This window comes from Piliocolobus tephrosceles, chromosome 16 (assembly GCF_002776525.5).
Source record: "Piliocolobus tephrosceles isolate RC106 chromosome 16, ASM277652v3, whole genome shotgun sequence".
NCBI classification, from domain to species: domain Eukaryota; kingdom Metazoa; phylum Chordata; class Mammalia; order Primates; family Cercopithecidae; genus Piliocolobus; species Piliocolobus tephrosceles.
In genome coordinates this window covers 33,484,769-33,503,655 of record NC_045449.1, presented here as the reverse complement: position 1 = coordinate 33,503,655, position 18,887 = coordinate 33,484,769, and the positions used below count along the sequence as shown (strand labels likewise).

Below are 18,887 nucleotides of genomic sequence, written 5' to 3'. Positions count from 1 at the left end.
AAGAAACTTACTTTTTAAGTCACCTAAGTTATGTGCCAAACATTGAGTAATGTAGTCAAAGCTCTTTCAGAAGGAATTGGTCCAGGTGGTAAAATGATTTGGGGTGAACGGACTAAGGTAATGACTATGTGGCCTCCACAGCCTGATGGCTTCTTTCACATACCATGCAACAATATATTATGATCGCGTTTAAAGTCCACCAAAACCTACACTGGGTTTCAGAAATATGGGGTAAGTAATGACTTTCCTGTCCACTTACCTCTAGTATCTGATGCTTTACTGTTTCATGCATATTGTCATTTATTTCTTCAACCAATTCTATAAGGTAAGGTTGGCACACAGTCTCCAACTTCAATAAAGCTAAGAGACATCTAATTCCAGGCCCCTTCTTACAGAAGAAGAAATTGAGAAAGGAAATTATAAAGGGGTACTGTGACTTGCCCAAGGTCAAACAACCTAAGTGTCAAAGCCTTGACTCCAAGCCATGTGCTTTTTCTTTTTTTCCATTATACCTTCTTCCTCAAAATAAACTATAACATGAATGGTGGCATGTTCTAGAGATGATAATTTAAACATTTGCAGGTGTGAGTAATATTTTAACATGGATAACCTAACTAAATTGACACAAAGGTCATTACTCTTTTTTTTTCTTTTTTTTTTTGAGACGGAGTCTTGCTCTGTCGCCCAGCCTGGAGTTCAGTGGCCGGATCTCAGCTCGCTGCAAGCTCCGCCTCCCGGGTTTACGCCATTCTCCTGCCTCAGCCTCCTGAGTAGCTGAGACTACAGGCGCCCGCCACCTCGCCCGGCTAGTTTTTTGTATTTTTTTAGTAGAGATGGGGTTTCACCGTGTTAGCCCGGATGGTCTCGATCTCCTGACCTCGTGATCCGCCCGTCTCGGCCTCCCAGAGTGCTGGGATTACAGGCTTGAGCCACCGTGCCCGGCCAAGGTCATTACTCTTAAAAAGAATTTTTTAGGCCAGGCATGGTGGATCACACCTTAATCCCAGAGTTTTGGGAGGCCAAGATAGGAGGACTGCTTGAGGCCAGGAGTTCAAGACCAGCCTGGGCAATGTGGTGAGACTGTGTCTCTAAAATAATTTTTTTTAAATTAGCCAGGTGTGGTAGCATGTGTCTGTTGTCCTAAGCTACTGAGGAGGCTGAAGCAGAAGGATTGCTTGAACCCAGGAGCTGGAGGTTGCAGTGAGCTTTGACCATGCCACTGCACTCCATTCTGGATGACAGAGCAAGACCTTGTCTCTAAAAAATAAAAATAAATAATTTAACTTAGCCCTTCACAGAAGAAGCATACTAAGATTTCTTGCATGTCATAGAGTATTAACTTTTTAATAGGAAAAAACTGGTTATATTTTTATAACCAGTTGAGGATGAATATGTTGAGAAGAGGAGATACCTGATTTCAGAGGGATATATTTTGTTCTGTTTCTTAAATTTGAAATATCCAGGTTATTTTTGTCAACATTGACAATTAGTGATACTAAGTTTAATATAGATTTCTCTACAAAAAAAGCACCTTATCCAAAACAGTCTTAAAGCATATGCGAAATATATTGCTGTTACTATGTCTTGATAGATTATTGTGGTCAAGTTGTAACATAACAGGGAAAGTAAGTAACAACTAAAAACCATTTCTAATGTGCTTTTATCATTATTATTCTTACTTAAAAGGGAGCCTGGCTTCTTAACTCTTGGCAGAAACTAACTCATTTTCCCCATTTTAAAACAGTGTATATATATATACACACACTATTTGGTTAACTGTGTCAAAAATCTTGAAAATATGCCAGATGAAATAAAACCAGCTATATTCTTTTTAATCTAGCTAAATTATATCACATACAAGATCTTATGCTAAGTTTATAATTCTAACCATTGGAATTTATATTGTGATACCCTGATAGAAGTGTTTACACTATGATGATACGGAGCAGCAAATGTCTCTAATGCACAGTCTTTGTCTTCCAGATTTGGTTTGCTGTAAATGTTTAGGCTTTAGGCCCTGCACCTTGGCTAAAGATAAAACTGTTCTACTTGAGTGTTTGCTAGACAAATGTGTTTATTTTTCTGAAGCAAAGTTTTCTTAATTTTTTTAATTATGTAGTTTAGCTGATTATTTGTCCTTAGTCTCATTTGGAGGCTTGAACTTTTGTCTTCAAGCTTACATACAAGAAAAAAAATTATATTCTTCTATTGATTGCTTTCAGGAAGGCATTTATTACTGAAATGTAATATGTATTGGTATGAGTTGGGATAAAATCCACCATCTTTCATGTGAAGCAGCAGTAAAGTGAAGAGATGCATTTATAGTTCCAGCTCATATTTATCACACCATTTATTTTTTCAGAAGCTACTGATAAACTTAAAAAAGGCTACTCTTGTACAAAGCTATTTAAGACCAACATTGTTGAGTTTCACTGAAAGTTGAAAAAGTCTAATTTTAATAATTGTGACCTTAATTTCTTGTTGACATATGCAGTATAATCCTTTTGATTATTTCATATTGTCTATTGCTGCTATAAGTGCTCTGCTACTTATACTGTTTTCAATAAAACCAAGGCATGGAGAACTTAAGAAACTTGCTGTTCGATCTCAAGTACATTATGATATAATGGTAAAACTCAGAATCCAAAATCATATAACTTCTGGTTGAATGCCATCTGTCGATTGGGTATTTCTACCCCGTTCTAAACTGCCTCAGTCTTAATTATCAATGCCTTTGCTGCTGAGGATCTTACCTCTACTTATGTCAGGTTAGATTTTGATGCAGATATATATTTATTTGTCTAAAAACTATCATAGTAAGGGTGCTTTACATTTGGTACAAACTTGACCTTCAATTATGAAATGATAAATTTTTGTGAATCTATGCAGCATCTGAACCAATGGGTTGCAAACTCAAGCAGCTACATGAGTTAAACAGGTTACTTAAATGAGTGGGTTAGTTGAGAGCAGTGGCCAGATGTTTAGATGGTAGCAAATAAATTTTAATTATTTTAAGCCACAGTAAGGGCCACAGAAAACACAACTATGGGCCTTCAGTTTGCAACCTTTAATAAAATAGTTTGTCTTTTTCCTGCTCTTCACACCCCTCCAAAATTACACATACACTAATTTATTGGGGATAGGGAGCAAGTGGTTTAAACTGTTTCCAGAAAGTACAATTAAGTGTAGCTTTCTATTTTGGGAAAGGCTTGTAAAATGTATTTGAAAAGTAATGTTAACTGATCTAAAAGATCATCTTCCCAAACCACACTTGAGCTCAGTTTATGGTGTTTACTTTCTGTCAAAACTTAGAAAAAACATTCACAGTTAACTTCCATCATGTAAAATGTCTGTCTCATTAGGCATTAAGGAAGCATTGGTCAACAGGTATAATGTTGTTAGATTATAAGGCTAATGTGTATGTGGGCATGACCTCCCAAATAGATCAAAGACTAATCTCTTTGACAGTTACAAGATGGCAGAGCTTGCCTTGGGCCTTTTGCTGGTGCACATTGAAACTATTTGTTTGGAAAGCATGCCTGAGGGATAAGAATGTGTTTATAAGGATGAGCAGGTAAAAGTAAAAGGTTGTCTTTTGACATTTCAACTAATCCCTTCCAGCCTTTGGTTTACTTAACATTTAGGCTATTTGCTGGCAGGAGAAACTGGCTTTTTCACATATGCTGTATGTCATTTTAAATTGGGCATTGATTTTCATGCTTGATAATCCCTAAGTGTACAGTGAAATAGATTCTCATGTCATTAAAATAAGGTGTACTCACTTTCTACCTTTTCTTAACCCTTGTTTTGCTTTTTCCAATTAACTGTGATCTCACAAAGTAATTTTTATTATTGATTAATTTTAAAAATGTTTATGTAATAAATATTTCCAAGTTAACCTTTACATACAGTTCATTTCAGGGTTTTGTTTTTTGTTTGGGAGTTTTTTGTTTTTTTGTAGGTTTTTAAACTTCTTATCTAAAATAAATTCCCCTGAGTAAAATATTGGCAGTATTTTACAGGCCATTTGGAGTGTAAAAGGTGTGTGAAAATTTGCAATAAATTAAAATAATGTAGTCATAGAGAAAATTTGAATTATGTTAATGTAAAATTAAAGACCAAGGAGATATAATTTTATTTAATCTAATAGTTGCTACATTAGCTCTAAATATTCCATTTATAACTAATACTTCCTAGAGCAACTGTTGTCTTAGGAACAGTGACCATTATAATGTATCAGTCTGTCCATGGTGTAGGAAATTTTGAAAACACATAAGCTATTATGTCTGACAAAGTAGCTGTCAACTTTCTTTGAGGAAACTATTGTTAAAGAAGAGAAGATGCTTTAGTTACATTTTTGAGAGACAGGTAGGAAATACATATATTTTTCCCAGCTGGACAGAATTTTTAAAGTATTTTTTCCTCTAAATTATCATGTGCTTTATTGCTGAATTTCCAGGAAGGGTATTTACATATCATCTAATATTTACTATGGTGTTATATTATCATTTACTACTTATGTTGTCCTAAAAAGCAAAGTTGGGCCAGGTGCAGTGGCTCAAGCCTGTAATCTCAGCTCTTTGGGAGGCCAAGGTGGGGGGATCACCAGGTCTGGAGATCGAGATCATCCTGGCTAACACAGTGAAACCCCCTCTCTACTAAAAATATAAAAACTTAGCCGGGCATGGTGGCACACACCTGTAGTACCAGCTACTCGGGAGGCTGAGGCAGGAGAATCACTTGAACCCAAGAGGCAGAAGTTGCAGTGAGCTGAGATCGTGCCATTGTACGCCAAGCCTGGGTGGTAGTGAGACTCCGTCTCAAAAAAAAAAGGAAAAAAAGCAAAGTTGGCTGGGTGTGGTGGCTTACACCTGCAATCCCAGCGCTTTGGGAGGCTGAGGTGGATCACCTGAGGTCAGGAGTTCGAGACCAACCTAGCCAACATGGTGAAACCCTGCCTCTACTAAAACGAAACAAAACAAAACAAAAAAATATATATATACAAAAATTAGCCTAGCCAGGCATGGTGGTGTGTGCCTGTAATCCCAGCTACTTGGGAGGCTGAGGCAGGAGAATTGCTTCAACCCAGGAGATGGAGGTTGCAGTGAGCTGAGATCGCATCACTGCACTCCAGCCTGGGTGACAGAGTGATACTCTGTCAAAAAAAAAAAAAAAAAAAAAAAGTCTATGTCCTTTATATTCTAGTTGTAAAGTTTCATTTTAGAAATTTGACAGATCGAGACCATCCTGGCTAACACTGTGAAACCCCGTCTCTACTAAAAAAATACAAAAAACTAGCCGGGCGAGGTGGCGGGCGCCTGTAGTCCCAGCTACTCCAGAGGCTGAGGCAGGAGAATGGCCTAAACCCTGAAGGCGGAGCTTGCAGTGAGCTGAGATCCGGCCACTGCACTCCAGCCCGGGCAACAGAGCGAGACTCCGTCTCAAAAAAAAAAAAAAGAAAAGAAATTTGACAGATTCTTTTGAGGGAGTGTAACATAAAAAGGGTGGGGTTTTGACTTTTTAGATTTTGGCTGGGCACAGTGGCTCACGCCCGTAATCCCAGCACTTTGGGAGGCCGAGGCAGGTGGATCACAAGGTTAAGAGATTGAGACCGTCCTGGTCAACATGGTGAAAACTTGTCTCTACTAAACATACAAAAAATTAGCTGGGCGTGGTGGCGCATGCCTGTACTCTCAGCTACTCAGGAGGCTGAGGCAGGAGAATCTCTTGAACCCGGGAGGCAGAGGTTGCAGTAAGCCAAGATCACGCCACTGTACTTCAGCCTGGTGACAGAGCGAGACTCCGTCTTTTTAAAAAAAAAAAAAGAAAAAGAAAAAAGCTTAGATTTTACTCTTATAGTAAGATAAAAATTTTTACCTCCCCCAATTTGAAAGCTGCTTTTCAGAAGTGTACTGTCCTGTTTTCTTTCCTAAAGCATATTCTTTTATTTAAAAAGGTTAATAGTGGCTGGGCGCAGTGGCTCATGCCTGTAATCCCAGCATTTTGGGAGGCCAATGTAGGTGGATTACCTCAGGTCAGGAGTTCGAGACCAGCCTGACCAACAATGTGAAATCCCGACTCTACTAAAAATACAAAAATTAGCTGGGCATGGTGGCAGGTGCCTGTAGTCCCAGCTACTTGGGAGGCTGAGACAGGAGAATTGCTTGAAGCCGAGATCGTGCCACTGCACTCCAGCCTGGGCGATGGAGCAAGACTCCGTCTCAAAAAAAAAAAGTTAATAGTGTTATAGATTACACTGAAACTACTTTGTTTTTTCTTGAGTAGGTTTACAACTTAGCAAAGTATTATTAAGTAAAATAGAGGTCACTTGAACCTAAACACTGCAACACCATGACACTCGATTAGACCTAGACAGCTACTAAGTGACTAGTGACTACTAACTGCTGGTGGGTAGTATGTACAGCATGGATACATTGGACAAAGGGATGATTCACATCTGGGTGGGATGGAGCAGGATAGCATGAGATGTCATCATGCTACGCAGAACAGTGGCAATTTAAAACATAAATTATTTCTGGAATTTTTAAAAAATATTTTTGGACCACAGTTGACCACAGTTAACTTAAACCACTGCAGATAAGAGGGAACTACTGTATAAGTTTTGTTAATATATCTTGAAAGTCTAAAATGTTTCCAAGAAGTTTACTCTTTATTTTTTAGTTGACAGATAATTATTGTATATATTCATAGGGTACATAGTGATGTTTTGATACATATGTTTATTGATTAGATCAGAGTAATTAGCATATCTCATCTCAAACATTTATCCTTTCTTTGTGTAGGGAACATGTAATCTCCTTCTAGTTATTTGAAATGATGTAATATTGTTAACTATAGTCATCCTACTGTGATATAAAAGATTAGAACTTATTCCTGCCGGGCGCGGTGGCTCAAGCCTGTAATCCCAGCACTTTGGGAGGCCGAGGCGGGCGGATCACGAGGTCAGGAGATCGAGACCATCCTGGCAAACACGGTGAAACCCCGTCTCTACTAAAAAAATACAAAAAACTAGCCGGGCGAGGTGGCGGGCGCCTGTAGTCCCAGCTACTCCGGAGGCTGAGGCAGGAGAATGGCGTAAACCTGGGAGGCGGAGCTTGCAGTGAGCTGAGATTTGGCCACTGCACTCTAGCCTGGGCTGCAGAGCGAGACTCCGTCTCAAAAAAAAAAAAAAAAAAAAAAAAAAGAACTTATTCCTTCTATCTAGCTGTAATTTTATATCCTTTAACAAATCTCAGCCAGGTGCAGTGGCTCATGCCTGTATTCCTAGCACTTTGGGAGGCCAAGGTGGGAGGTGTTCTTGAGCTCATGAGTTGGAGACCATCGTAGGCAACATAGCAAGACCCCATCTGTACTAAAATTAAAAAAGAAAAAAATTGACCAGGCATGGTAGCACACACCTGCAGTCCAAGCTGCTTGGGAGCCTGAGGTGGGAGAATCACTTGAGCCCAGGAGGTCAAGGCTGAAGTAAGCCATGAGCGCACCACTGCCCTCCCGTCTGGGTAACAGACTGAGGTCCTGTCTCTCAAAAAAACAAGACAAAAAACAAGTATCTCCCTATTCCTCCCTTCCTCCTCCCCTTCCCATCTGCTAGTATCCTCTGTTCTACTTTTTATTTTTATGAGATTAACTTTTTTAAGCTTCCATATATGAGCAAGAACATGTGGTGTTTAACTATATTTTTTATTTATTTCACTTAAGGTAGTGTCCTCAGTTCCATCCATGTTGCTGTGAATAACAGGATTTCATTCTTTTTTGTGGCTGTTTAGTATTCCATTGTGTATATGTACCACATTTTCTTTATCCAGTCATCTGTTGTTGGTTACCTAGGTTGATTCCATATCTTGGTTATTGAGAATAATGCTGCAATAAACATAGGGGTGCCCAATGTCTCTTCAATATAATGATTTTCTTCAAGAAAGTAATCCCACATATCTTTATTTAGGCTTCTACTACAAAAATACAGTTGGCCCTCTGTATTTATGGGTTCTGCATCTGTGAATTCACCCAAGTGTTAATCGAAAATATTTGAAAAAAATTGCTTCTGTACTCAACATGTGCAGATTTTTTCTTGTCGTTATTCCCTAAACACTACAGTGTAACAACTATTTCCATAGCTTTGCATCATATTAGCCGTTAAAGTAATCCAGAGATTAAAGTAATCCAGAGGATATGCATAGGTTATGCAAATACTAAGCCATTTTATATCAAGGACTTGAGCATCCATGGATTTTGGTATCTGAGGAAGTTCTGAAAGCAATCACCCATGGATACCAAAGGACAACTATACCATTTGATATACTTGTCCTGGAATACTACAGTTGCACTAGATTATTGCCTGAAGACAATTACTAGGCCACAGTGCAGGGAGAATAAACTCCCAACAGAGCTCAGTGGTCACACTGAGCTAAAGCGATAAAGTTTAGGGAAAGTCTGTGGCAGCTAGAATTTGCAAGGCAGAGTACTAGAGAGGATGGAGCTGCATAGAGTGGAAGCTCCAGGTATCTGCATAGGCGTCCCCTTGAGTTTTTGGTTCAGTACTGATAGGCATATACATGAGAGGAAGCTACATATGACCAATAAGTAGGCAGAAAAATTCCTAGAGTTCACAAATATCTGGGAATAGTTTGAGTTCCCAGCAGCCAGAAGGGAAAAGACTTCATAACACATGGGGTACTTGATACAATAATCAGTAGAGTTTCACCTTTGTATGGGGGATAAAACAGCCCTAGATTAAAGGCTGCTCTTGACTTTCCCTAACAAGGGTAAGCCTCAAAATAATGAACTGGTTCCAAGTACCCTAACTGCATTCACAACAAAATTCAGTAACCACTGACTTAATGCTCACAATGTCTAGTATCCAATCAAAAATTAGCAGGCATGCAAAGAAGAGAATTTAACCTTTAATACAGAGGAAAATCAATCAATAGAAACAAAACCAGAAATGACAGAGATGTTAGCAGACAAGGATTTTTAAAATACCTTATGGTTTATGTTCTGTAAGTTCAAAGAAGATAGAAGAAAACATAAGCATACTGAAAAGAGAAACAGAAGCTATTTTTAAAATACCTATGTGAAATATCTCGATATGAAACAAAAAATACACTGTATAGGATTAGACACTGCAGAAGGAAAAGTTGGTGAACTTACAATCTTAGAAATAAAAATTATCCAAAATGAAGTGTAGAGTGAAAAAAAAAGAGTACCAGTGACATGTGGAGTAACATAAAGTAGTCTAAGAAAGTTGTAATTGGAGTCCAAGAAGAAGAAGAAAGTGTTTGGAGGCAGAAGAATATACATATTTAGAGAAATAATGGCTGAAAATTTTTCAAGTTTGATAGAAACTGTAAGCCCACAGGTCCAAGAAGCTTAATAAAACTCAAGCAAAATACACACAACAGCACATTATAATCCAATCCAAAGTCGCTAAAAGGGGAACATTACAGAGATAGGACAATAGCATATTTTTTCTTCAGAACTATGCAAATCAGAAAATAATGAGAAGCCGTTTTTAACAAAAGAAAAAACCCTATCAATTTAGAATTCTTGATCAAGAGGGACAATCTCTCAAAAATGAAGATAGTGAAGGCTTTTCAGAAAAAAAACAAAAGCTGAAAGAACTCATTGCCAGCAAACCTGCACTACTAATATTAAAGAAAGTTCTTCAGGTAGAAGGAAAATGATACCAGATGGAAATTTAAAAGAAAATGAAGAGTGCCAGAAATGGTAAATCTGTGGGTAAATACAGTATCTTTTAAAAGATAATCTTTTGGGACAAAATGGAAATCTGAATAAAATACATAGATTATTTAATACTAATGTACTAATGTTAATTTCTTAATTTGACATAAGCTATAGTACTATAAGATGTTAACATTAGGGGAAATTGGGTAAAGGGTATAAGGAATCTCTGTACTATCTTTGGAACTTTTCTGTAAATCCAAACTTATTTCAAAATTGTAAACTTATTTAAAATTAAAAGATAATGTACTGTTTAAAGCATAATAAAATGTTTTATGAGTTTATAGCATGTATAAAACTAAAATACATGGCAGCAATCACATAAAGGACAATAAAAGGAAATAGAAGTATATTGTGGTATTTTTACATCATATGTGAAGTGGTATAATATTATTTTAAGGTAGACTAATAAGGATGTATATCATAAACCCTAGAGGAATCACATACACACAAAGATATAGCTAATAATCCAGTAGTGGAAATAATATGGAAGCATTAGTGGGGGGGGGGGGGGGGACTTGATTGATCCAAAAGATAAAAAGAAAATGGGACAGATAGGGGGAAAAAAAAGCAAGGTGGTAGTCTTAAACCCAATCATAACAATAACTACGTTAAATGTAAATGGTCTAAACATTGCAATTAAAAAGCAGAGATTACCAGACTGGATAAACATGAAAGAATGAACTTCTCATAAACCTTTCAACATGAATGAATTCTAAAAGTATACTAAATGAAAAAAGTCACAAGTCATTACATAATATATGATAATATTTATATGAAATTCTATAAAGGGCAAAACAGAAAGCAGATCAGTGGTTGCCAGGGCCAGCAATAGAGGAAAGAAATTTACTATAAAGGGATAAGAAGGAACTTTTGAGGGTAATGAAAATGTTCTATAATATGATGGTGGTTACATTACTATATATGTCAAAACTCATCTACTTGTACACTGAAAATGTCTGGATTTAATAAGTGTAAGTTCAGTAAAACTTTGAGATCACACAGCTGATTATTTATATGCATTATGTAATTTAAGGAATGTGAAGCTAAATAAAACTTTTAATGAAATGAAAAAAATCAGTACTGAAAAACAAAATAAAATCTCTACCCTAAAAATATGTATATTCAAACTGTTAGAAGTTAGTATGATGTTTAAAATGAGCTTTAATTATCTACTAAATTTTAAAATATATTTTAAAATTATTAGGTTGAACTAAAACGACGATACAATGACCACCATTCAAAATTGAGAGGTCTTTTACCTGGCCGTCAGTGGTATGAAATTCAAGCTTACAGGGCCTTAAACCAGGCCCTTGGTAGGTAAGTGGAGTGAATTTAATATAATATAATATTATCTGTGACAGGGCTATATATATAAAGCTAGTTTTGCTACTTTACTCTTTATAATTAATTTGGTAAAATTTTATTTAACTGGAACTGTAGGAATAGGTATGTTTTCAATAATAGCTGTTACAAGTAGAATTTGAAAAGAGTAAATAAGAATAAGTTATTCCCAAAACAAAACTCACAATTTGCTATTGTTTTAGACAGTCTCACTCTGTCGCCCAGGCTGGAGTGCAGTGGCATGATCTCGGCTCACTGCATCCTCCACCACCCAGGTTGAAGCAATTCTCCTGCCCCAGCCTCCCGAGTAGCTGGGATTACAGGCTTGTGCCACCATGCCCAGCTAATTTTTGTGTTTTTAGTAGAGATGGGGTTTCACCATGTTGGCTGGGTCTGGAACTCCTGGCCTCAAGTGACCCACCCACCTCAACCTCCCAAAGTGCTGGGATTACAGGTGTGAGCTACTTGAGAGGCTGAAGTAGGAGGATTGCTTGAGCCTGGGAGGTGGGGGTTGCAGTGAACCGAAATCATGCCACTGCACTCCAGCCTGGGCAACAGAGCCAGACCCTGTCTTGAAAAAAAAAAAATAAATAATTGAAGAAGGGTTAAAACAAGCCATAATCATGGTCCTAAAGAATTAACGCCTACTAAACATTTAATCATGATACTCCTATTTCTAAATATTCTTATCCATTAAGATTTGTGCTTTGTGAAACTCATGTTTAAATCATCATTTTATACAGTCATGCATCACTTAATGACAGGGATATATTCTGAGAAGTGAGTTGTTAGGCAATTGTACTGTTGTGGGAACATTATAAAATGTACTTACAGAAACCTAGATAGTATAGTCTACTACACATCTAGGCTATATAGTATAGCTTATTGCTCCTAGATCACAAACCTGTATAGCATGTTACTGTACTGTAGACAATTGTAACACAAGGGTAAGTAATTGAGTATATAAATGTAGAAAAGGTACAGTAAAAATATTATATACAAATACAGCATATTAAAAATGGTACAAATGTACATGGCACTTACCAGGAATAGAGCTTGCAGGGCTATAAGCTGCTCCGAGTGAGTCGACCAAGTAGTGAGTGAATGTGAAGGCCTAGGACATTACTGTACACTAATTGTAGGCTTTGTAAACACTGTACACTTAGTCTATGGTAAATTTAATTTTTATTTTTTCAATAATAAATTACCGTGAGCTTACTCTAACTTCTTTTTGAGACATGGGGTGTCACTGTGTTGCCCAGGCTGGTCTCGAACACCTGGGCTCAAGCAGTCCTCTCACCTCGGCCTCCCAAGTAGCTGGAACTCCAGGTACACACCACTGTGCCCAGCTTACTGTAATTTTTTTACTTTATAAACTTTTAATCTTTTTTTTTACCTTTTTGACTCTTTTACAACACTTAGCTTAAAATACAAATTATTCAGCTTTACAAAAATAATTTTTATATCCTTATTCTATAAGCTTTTTCTATTTTTGAAATTTTTGTTTTTTATTTTTTTACTTTGTAAACTTTTCTGTTAAAAATGAAGACATGGGGAGCTCAATGGTTGATGCCTGTAATCCCAGCACTTTGGGAGGCCAAGGTGGGCAGATCACTTGAGGTCAGGAGTTCGATACCAGTCTGGCCAACATGGTGAAACCCCGTCTGTACTAAAAATACAAAAATTAGTTGGGTGTGGTGGCAGGTGCCTATAATCCCAGCTACTTGGGAGGCTGGGGCAGGAGAATTACTTGAACCCGGGAGGTGGAGGCTGCATTGAGCCTAGATTGCCCCACTATACTCCAGCCTGGGCGACAGAGCGAGACTCCATCTCAAAAAAAAAAAAAAAAAAAAAAAAAAAATGAAGACATGAACACTCAGGTAGTAGCCTAGGCCTACACAGGATCAGGAGCATCAATATCCCTGTCTTCTACCTCCATGTCTTGAATCACTGGAAGGTCTTCAGAACCAATAAATAACATGCATGGAACTGTCATCTCCTATGATAGCAATGCCTTCTTCTGGAATTCTTCCTGAGGGATCTGCCTGAAGCTGTTTTATAGTTAACTTTTTTTTTAATATAAGTGATGGGAGTACACTCTAAAATAATGATAAGAAGTACAATATAGTAAATAAACCAGTAACATAGTTATTATCATTATCAAGTATTATATGCTATACATAATTGTATGTGCTATACTTTTATAAGACTAGCAGCACAGTAGGTTTGTTTACACCAGCATCACCACAAGCACTTGTAATGCATTGTGCTATAATGTTACAATGGTGACATCACTAGGTGATAGGAATTTTTCAGCTCCATTATAATTTTATGGGACCACTATCATATATGCACTACACATTGATGGAAACATCATTATGTGGTGCATTACTATCCCTTAATTTCATATTGTAGGGCATCAACATCTAATGTATAAATGCTATAATTAGATTTTGTGCAAATTAAAGTTTTTTTTTTTTTTTGAGATGAAGTCTCTCTGTAACCAGACTGGAGTGCAGTAGCACAATCTCAGCTCACTGCAAACTCTGTCTCCTGCATTCAAGCGGTTCTTCTGCCTCAGCCTCTCAAGTAGGTGGCACTACAGGCTCGCACTACCACGCCTGGCAAATTTTTGTATATTTAGTAGAGATGGGTTTTCACCATGTTGGACAGGATGGTCTCGATTTCTTGATCTCATGATCCACCTGCGTCGGCCTCCCAAAGTGCTGGACTTACAGGCATGAGCCACTGTGTTTGGCCTGCAAATTAATATTTTATATTCTCTGTGAAATTGTAATTAGCTTAACCATGTAATTATTTATTTCTTAGTGAAGCTGTAAGGCATTTGGATAATTCATAGAAACAGGCTGGGCCTGTGAGGTGGCTCATGCCTGTAATCCCAGCCCTTTGGGAGGCGGAGGTAGGTGGATCACCTGAGGTCAGGAGTTTGAGATCAGCCTGGTCAACATGGTGAAACCCCGTCTCTACTAAAAATACAAAAATTAGCTGGGTGTGGTGGCAGGCACCTGTAGTCCCAGCTACTGGGGAGGCTGAGGCAGGAGAATTGCTTGAACCTGGTAGGTGGAGGTTGCACTGAGCTGAGATCACGCCACTGCACTCCAGCCTGGGCAATGGAGACTCCATCTAAAAAAAAGAAATAGGATAAGAGTAAAATGAAAACATGACCAGTTGACATATTTGCACTTCAGCCAGAAGTCCCACAACTAATCATGATCTTACCCAGTGAAATAAAAAATTTCGATTTTTCTGGTGTCTTGCGTACTTACATTAGCCCGTTTGTAAACCAGATTGCACGTGAGTTCAGATTTGTGTATAGCTTAGACATAGGTATGTGTATATGTATGCATATACGTAAGCTATATGTATTTGTGTATAGCTTAGACATAAGACTACAACTAGATTTAAGCCCTAGAACATGTCACCCACTGTACTCCCCATCATTTTATTTATTATTATTATTATTATTATTATTATTATTTTGAGATAGAGTCTTGCTCTGTTGCCCAGGCTGGAGTGCAGTGGCGTGATCTCAGTTCACTGCAACCTCCACCTCCTGGGTTCAAGCAATTCTCCTGCCTCAACCTCCTGAGTAGCTGGGATTACAGGGACATGCCACCACACCTGGCTCATTTTTGTATTTTTAATAGAGACAAGGTTTTGCTATGTTGGCCAGGCTGGTCTTGAACTCCTGGCCTCAAGTGATCCTCCCGCTTCAGGCTCCCAAAGTGTTAGGATTACATGCGTGAGCCACCACATCCAGCCACTCCCCATCATTTTAGAATGGTATTCTGCAAATGTTTTTCTTCAAACTGAGTGATTCAGGTCTACGGTTAAGCTACAGAGATCCTGCTCCCCTTTTCTTCCTAGAAATCCCACTTTACTTGGAATCAAGTTGCACTGCAGGTTATTGAAGCATCACATCTGCTTACTTTGTGTCTCCCTGCTGATTGACCTGTTTTTTTTTTTCTGTTTTTTGTTTTTTTGAATTTTAATATTTAGCTAATAGTTTCTAGGGGAACTTGAATATATTTTTGAAATTGTTTACTTTTAGTCATTCTACTCAATGTTAAGAAAATAAATATACTTACCTCAGTTGATTTTTCTTCCTTTTAGTATAAGCAATGCCTTGAATTTCAAGAAACCATGTGAAACAAAAGTTATGTTTGTATGCGGTTTTCTCGTTTACAAACCTTTTCCACATATCTCACTTGATTCTTCTACCAATCACTTCCAGTAGCAATGCGTGTTGCTACTTGATGTTTTATTTGATTTGCTTTTTTTTTTTTTTTTTGAGATGGAGTCTCACTCTGTCACCCAGTGCAGTGGCACAATCTTGGCTCACTGCAGCCTCCTCCACCCAGGTTCAAGCGATTCTCCTGCCTCAGCCTCTTGAGTAGCTGGGACTACAGGCATGCACTACCATGCCCAGCTAATTTTTATATTTTTAGTAGAGATGGGGTTCACCATGATGACCAGGCTGGTCTCAAACTCCTGACCTCAGATGATCTGCTTGCCTCAGCCTGAGTTGTTTTTAAACTGGTTATGAGAAATTAAATTATTTTTCTAAGGCCATATGGCTACTAAATGGCCCTTTACATCTTGGTCCCATCCACTTCTAAAACTGTAATACCTGCTTTTTCATTCTTATGCTCTTCCTCTGGCCACCGAATTTTTCACTATTAAACATAAACATGTCACTGTTAAGCTATCAAACATGCTATATTCTTTCATTACGCTTTGCCTTGGCTTATATGTTATCATACAATTCATTTGGCAAATTTAGCAATCAAAACCTCATTGAAAGTCATGTCCTTTATGAGGACCTTTAAAACTTCTCCAACTAGAGTTATTTATACGTTAGTAAACCTATAGTATTTTGGTTGCTATCTGTATTATATAGCACATATCTCATTGTATTGTAATAGCCTGTTTTCTTCCTTGAACATGTGTTACATGTTTTTACATTCTCAGCAACCAAGTCTCAAATGCTTGTTTAATGAAAAATGTGAGGTTCAGTGCTTTTTCCTGCCATACAACATTGCCCAGAGAACTTTTAGAGCTTCAAAACAGGCTTTCCTGGAATATCATAAAAATCATGTATTTATAGTATTGATATATAATACTGTACTTTTAGTATTTTATTAATTTTTTTAAATGGAGAGCCCAGCTATCATTTTACTGATTTTCAGAGAATAATGCCAATAATTAATAATTTGTTACAAAGGAGCTTATCCTTTTAAAACCAATCAATAAGTAAAATTTTTAAAATTAAAAAAAAAAGATCAAGCAAATGTTTTATGTTATTTAATAAAACTCATAATGTATATTGATTGACAGAAAAGGTGCTTATACTCTGAGTCACTCTTCTTGTAAGGGATACAGAAGATCTAAAGTAAGAAGAAACCAATGGATTCTTTTTAATGTTAATTTTTTTAAGCACACATGGGACTGTTAAGAGTATTTGAAGTAATATAAGTCTATGAAATACAAGAACAGCCTTTGGAAACATACCAGATGGTTTTGCAACCAGGTTACAACTGCACTATGAGTTTCCTAACTAGTCTTTGTTGCTTTACTGAAAGCATAATCTTTGTCTCAAGTGGGCATAATTCATTTAAGCAAGGCAGTTTGAAAACAATGGTAAAAAGAAAAGGTGAAATCTTATTTCTTTAAATTGTTTCATTAACAGAAGTACCTTTCTACCATACCACAGAATGCTTTAAACATAAATCAAACTGGAACCAAAATACAGTGGCACACTGACTTTCCATTGACTTTCAGTATTCTTCTGTAGCGTTGACAATAGTCATCTTCCTATCCTTCCCAGTATTATTATGGTCTGTTGCCTTGGAGCCTATAGGTTACTTTAAAATAATATCAAAAAATAATGCCCTATAAAATTTAGATTTTTTTAGTCTTTGTAGAAAAATTGAACATTTATGTTACTCTTCACCCCCTCAAAATCCTATGATAATAAAGGAACGAAAATGTCAAACCTACAATGTTACAAAGAAGATAGAGGAGACAGTGACAGACAAGCAGTATCACAAATTTTGAACACTGGAAAAGAGATGAATGACTGAGTGACTTAGCAGGCAAGACAAAGCTGAAATTTAAATCTACATTGATGATAGTCAATAAGAACTTTCAGATTCATGGATGAAAAAGCCTAGGATTTGGAGCAATCTAAAATGTCAATGAAAGTGAGGTTTAAAAACAGGTGGTTTGGTTGCAAGTTAGTATAAGAAACAATTAGCCCCCTCTCTCACCCAGGTTTATTTCTGGAAAGGTTGAACAACAGAGTCTCTGTATTCTTCAACACCAGGCACAGCTGTGTATGTATTAAAGATGGAGGTTAATATTATATACGGGGATTCTACATACTGAATGTGAGAACTCCATCCCCCTTTTCTTTTTAGCTCTGAGCAGGCTGACAATCAGTCTTACATCTCCCAAGGGTGTAGAATTCCTCTTTAGGGAAACTGACCACCCCATGAGAAAGTATCTACAAATTGGCCCGGTTCCTACCAAATTACCCTATAGCAAACTTCCCAGCGTATAAGCTCTACCCATACATTCAGAGCTGCCAATCATTGTTTTAGTGCCTTACTCTTAAGTAAGCGCAGAGTCTTCACCAGATTGTCAAAGTCTCTAACACGAAAAACAGACCAAAACAACAACAAAAACAAAACAAGTACAACAAAGCAAACAAAAACAGAGGAGAAGAACTCTGAGAAAATAGAAACAGCACAACAGACTAGAACAGGATTGGCCAGTGCTTTCTATAAAGGGCCAGACAGTACAGTAGTCTCTCCTTAACCAGAGAAGATAGATTCTACAACTTCCACTAAATGCCTGAAACTATGGGTAGTACCAAACTCTGTGTATACTGTGTTTTTTCTATCTGATAACCAAGATGGCTACTAAATGACTAACAGGCAAAAAGAGTATACAGCATGGACATGGTGGACAAAGGGATGATTAACATCCTGAGTGGGACAGCATGAGATTTTTATCATGCAGCTCAGAAAGGCATGCATTTTAAAATGTATGAATTATTTCTGGAATTTTCCATTTAATATTTTTGGACATTTGACCATGAGTAACTTTGACCACAGGCAAGATTGCAGCTGTGGGGGACTACTGTGTATGTTTTTTCCTTAATCCTCTTAAAAATGATCACTTGAGGTCAGCAGTTTGAGACCAGCCTGGCCAACATGGTGAAACCCCATTTCTACTAAAAATACAAAAATTAGCTGGGTATGGTGGTGCACGCCTGTAATGCCAGCTACTCAGGAGGCTGAGGGAAGAGAATCACTTGAACCCGGGAGGTGGAGGTTGCAGTGAGCCAACGTTGCACCACTGCACTTCAGCCTGGGCGACAGAATGAGATGCTTTCTCAAAAAAAAAAAAAGTGAAGACCATTCCTACACATTGGAGGCTGTACAAAAACAAGACATGGGTTATTTTTGTGGGCACTACAGGCTATAGTTTGCCAACCCCAGATAGGAGAAATCTTCAAAAAAATATTAATATGCATAGAGATGTACCATATTGCCTCCATGAAACAAGAACAAAAGAATAAGAAGAAGTTCTTAGAAATTAACATGATACCAACAAATTTTAAATGCATAATGGAGCTTGGAAGATAAAATTGAAATTTTCCAGATCAAAAAGAGAAAGCGGGGAAAGAAGAACTAGAAAATTAGAGGATCAGTATGCAATAACCAACTTCTGATAAATAGGAGGCCCAGATCATGAGA

The 18,887-nt window shown here is 37.5% G+C and overlaps 1 protein-coding gene across 1 annotated transcript in view; it reads left to right on the top strand.

Annotated features, from left to right (window-relative positions):
- The window catches only part of BRIP1 (BRCA1 interacting protein C-terminal helicase 1), a 180,432-nt gene that overhangs the window by 135,036 nt on the left and 26,509 nt on the right, over positions 1–18,887 (top strand). Inside the window, exon 17 of the mRNA XM_023204671.2 lies at positions 10,967–11,079. Coding sequence (XP_023060439.2) covers positions 10,967–11,079 — 113 coding nt within the window. The remainder of the gene's footprint in view (positions 1–10,966; positions 11,080–18,887) is intronic.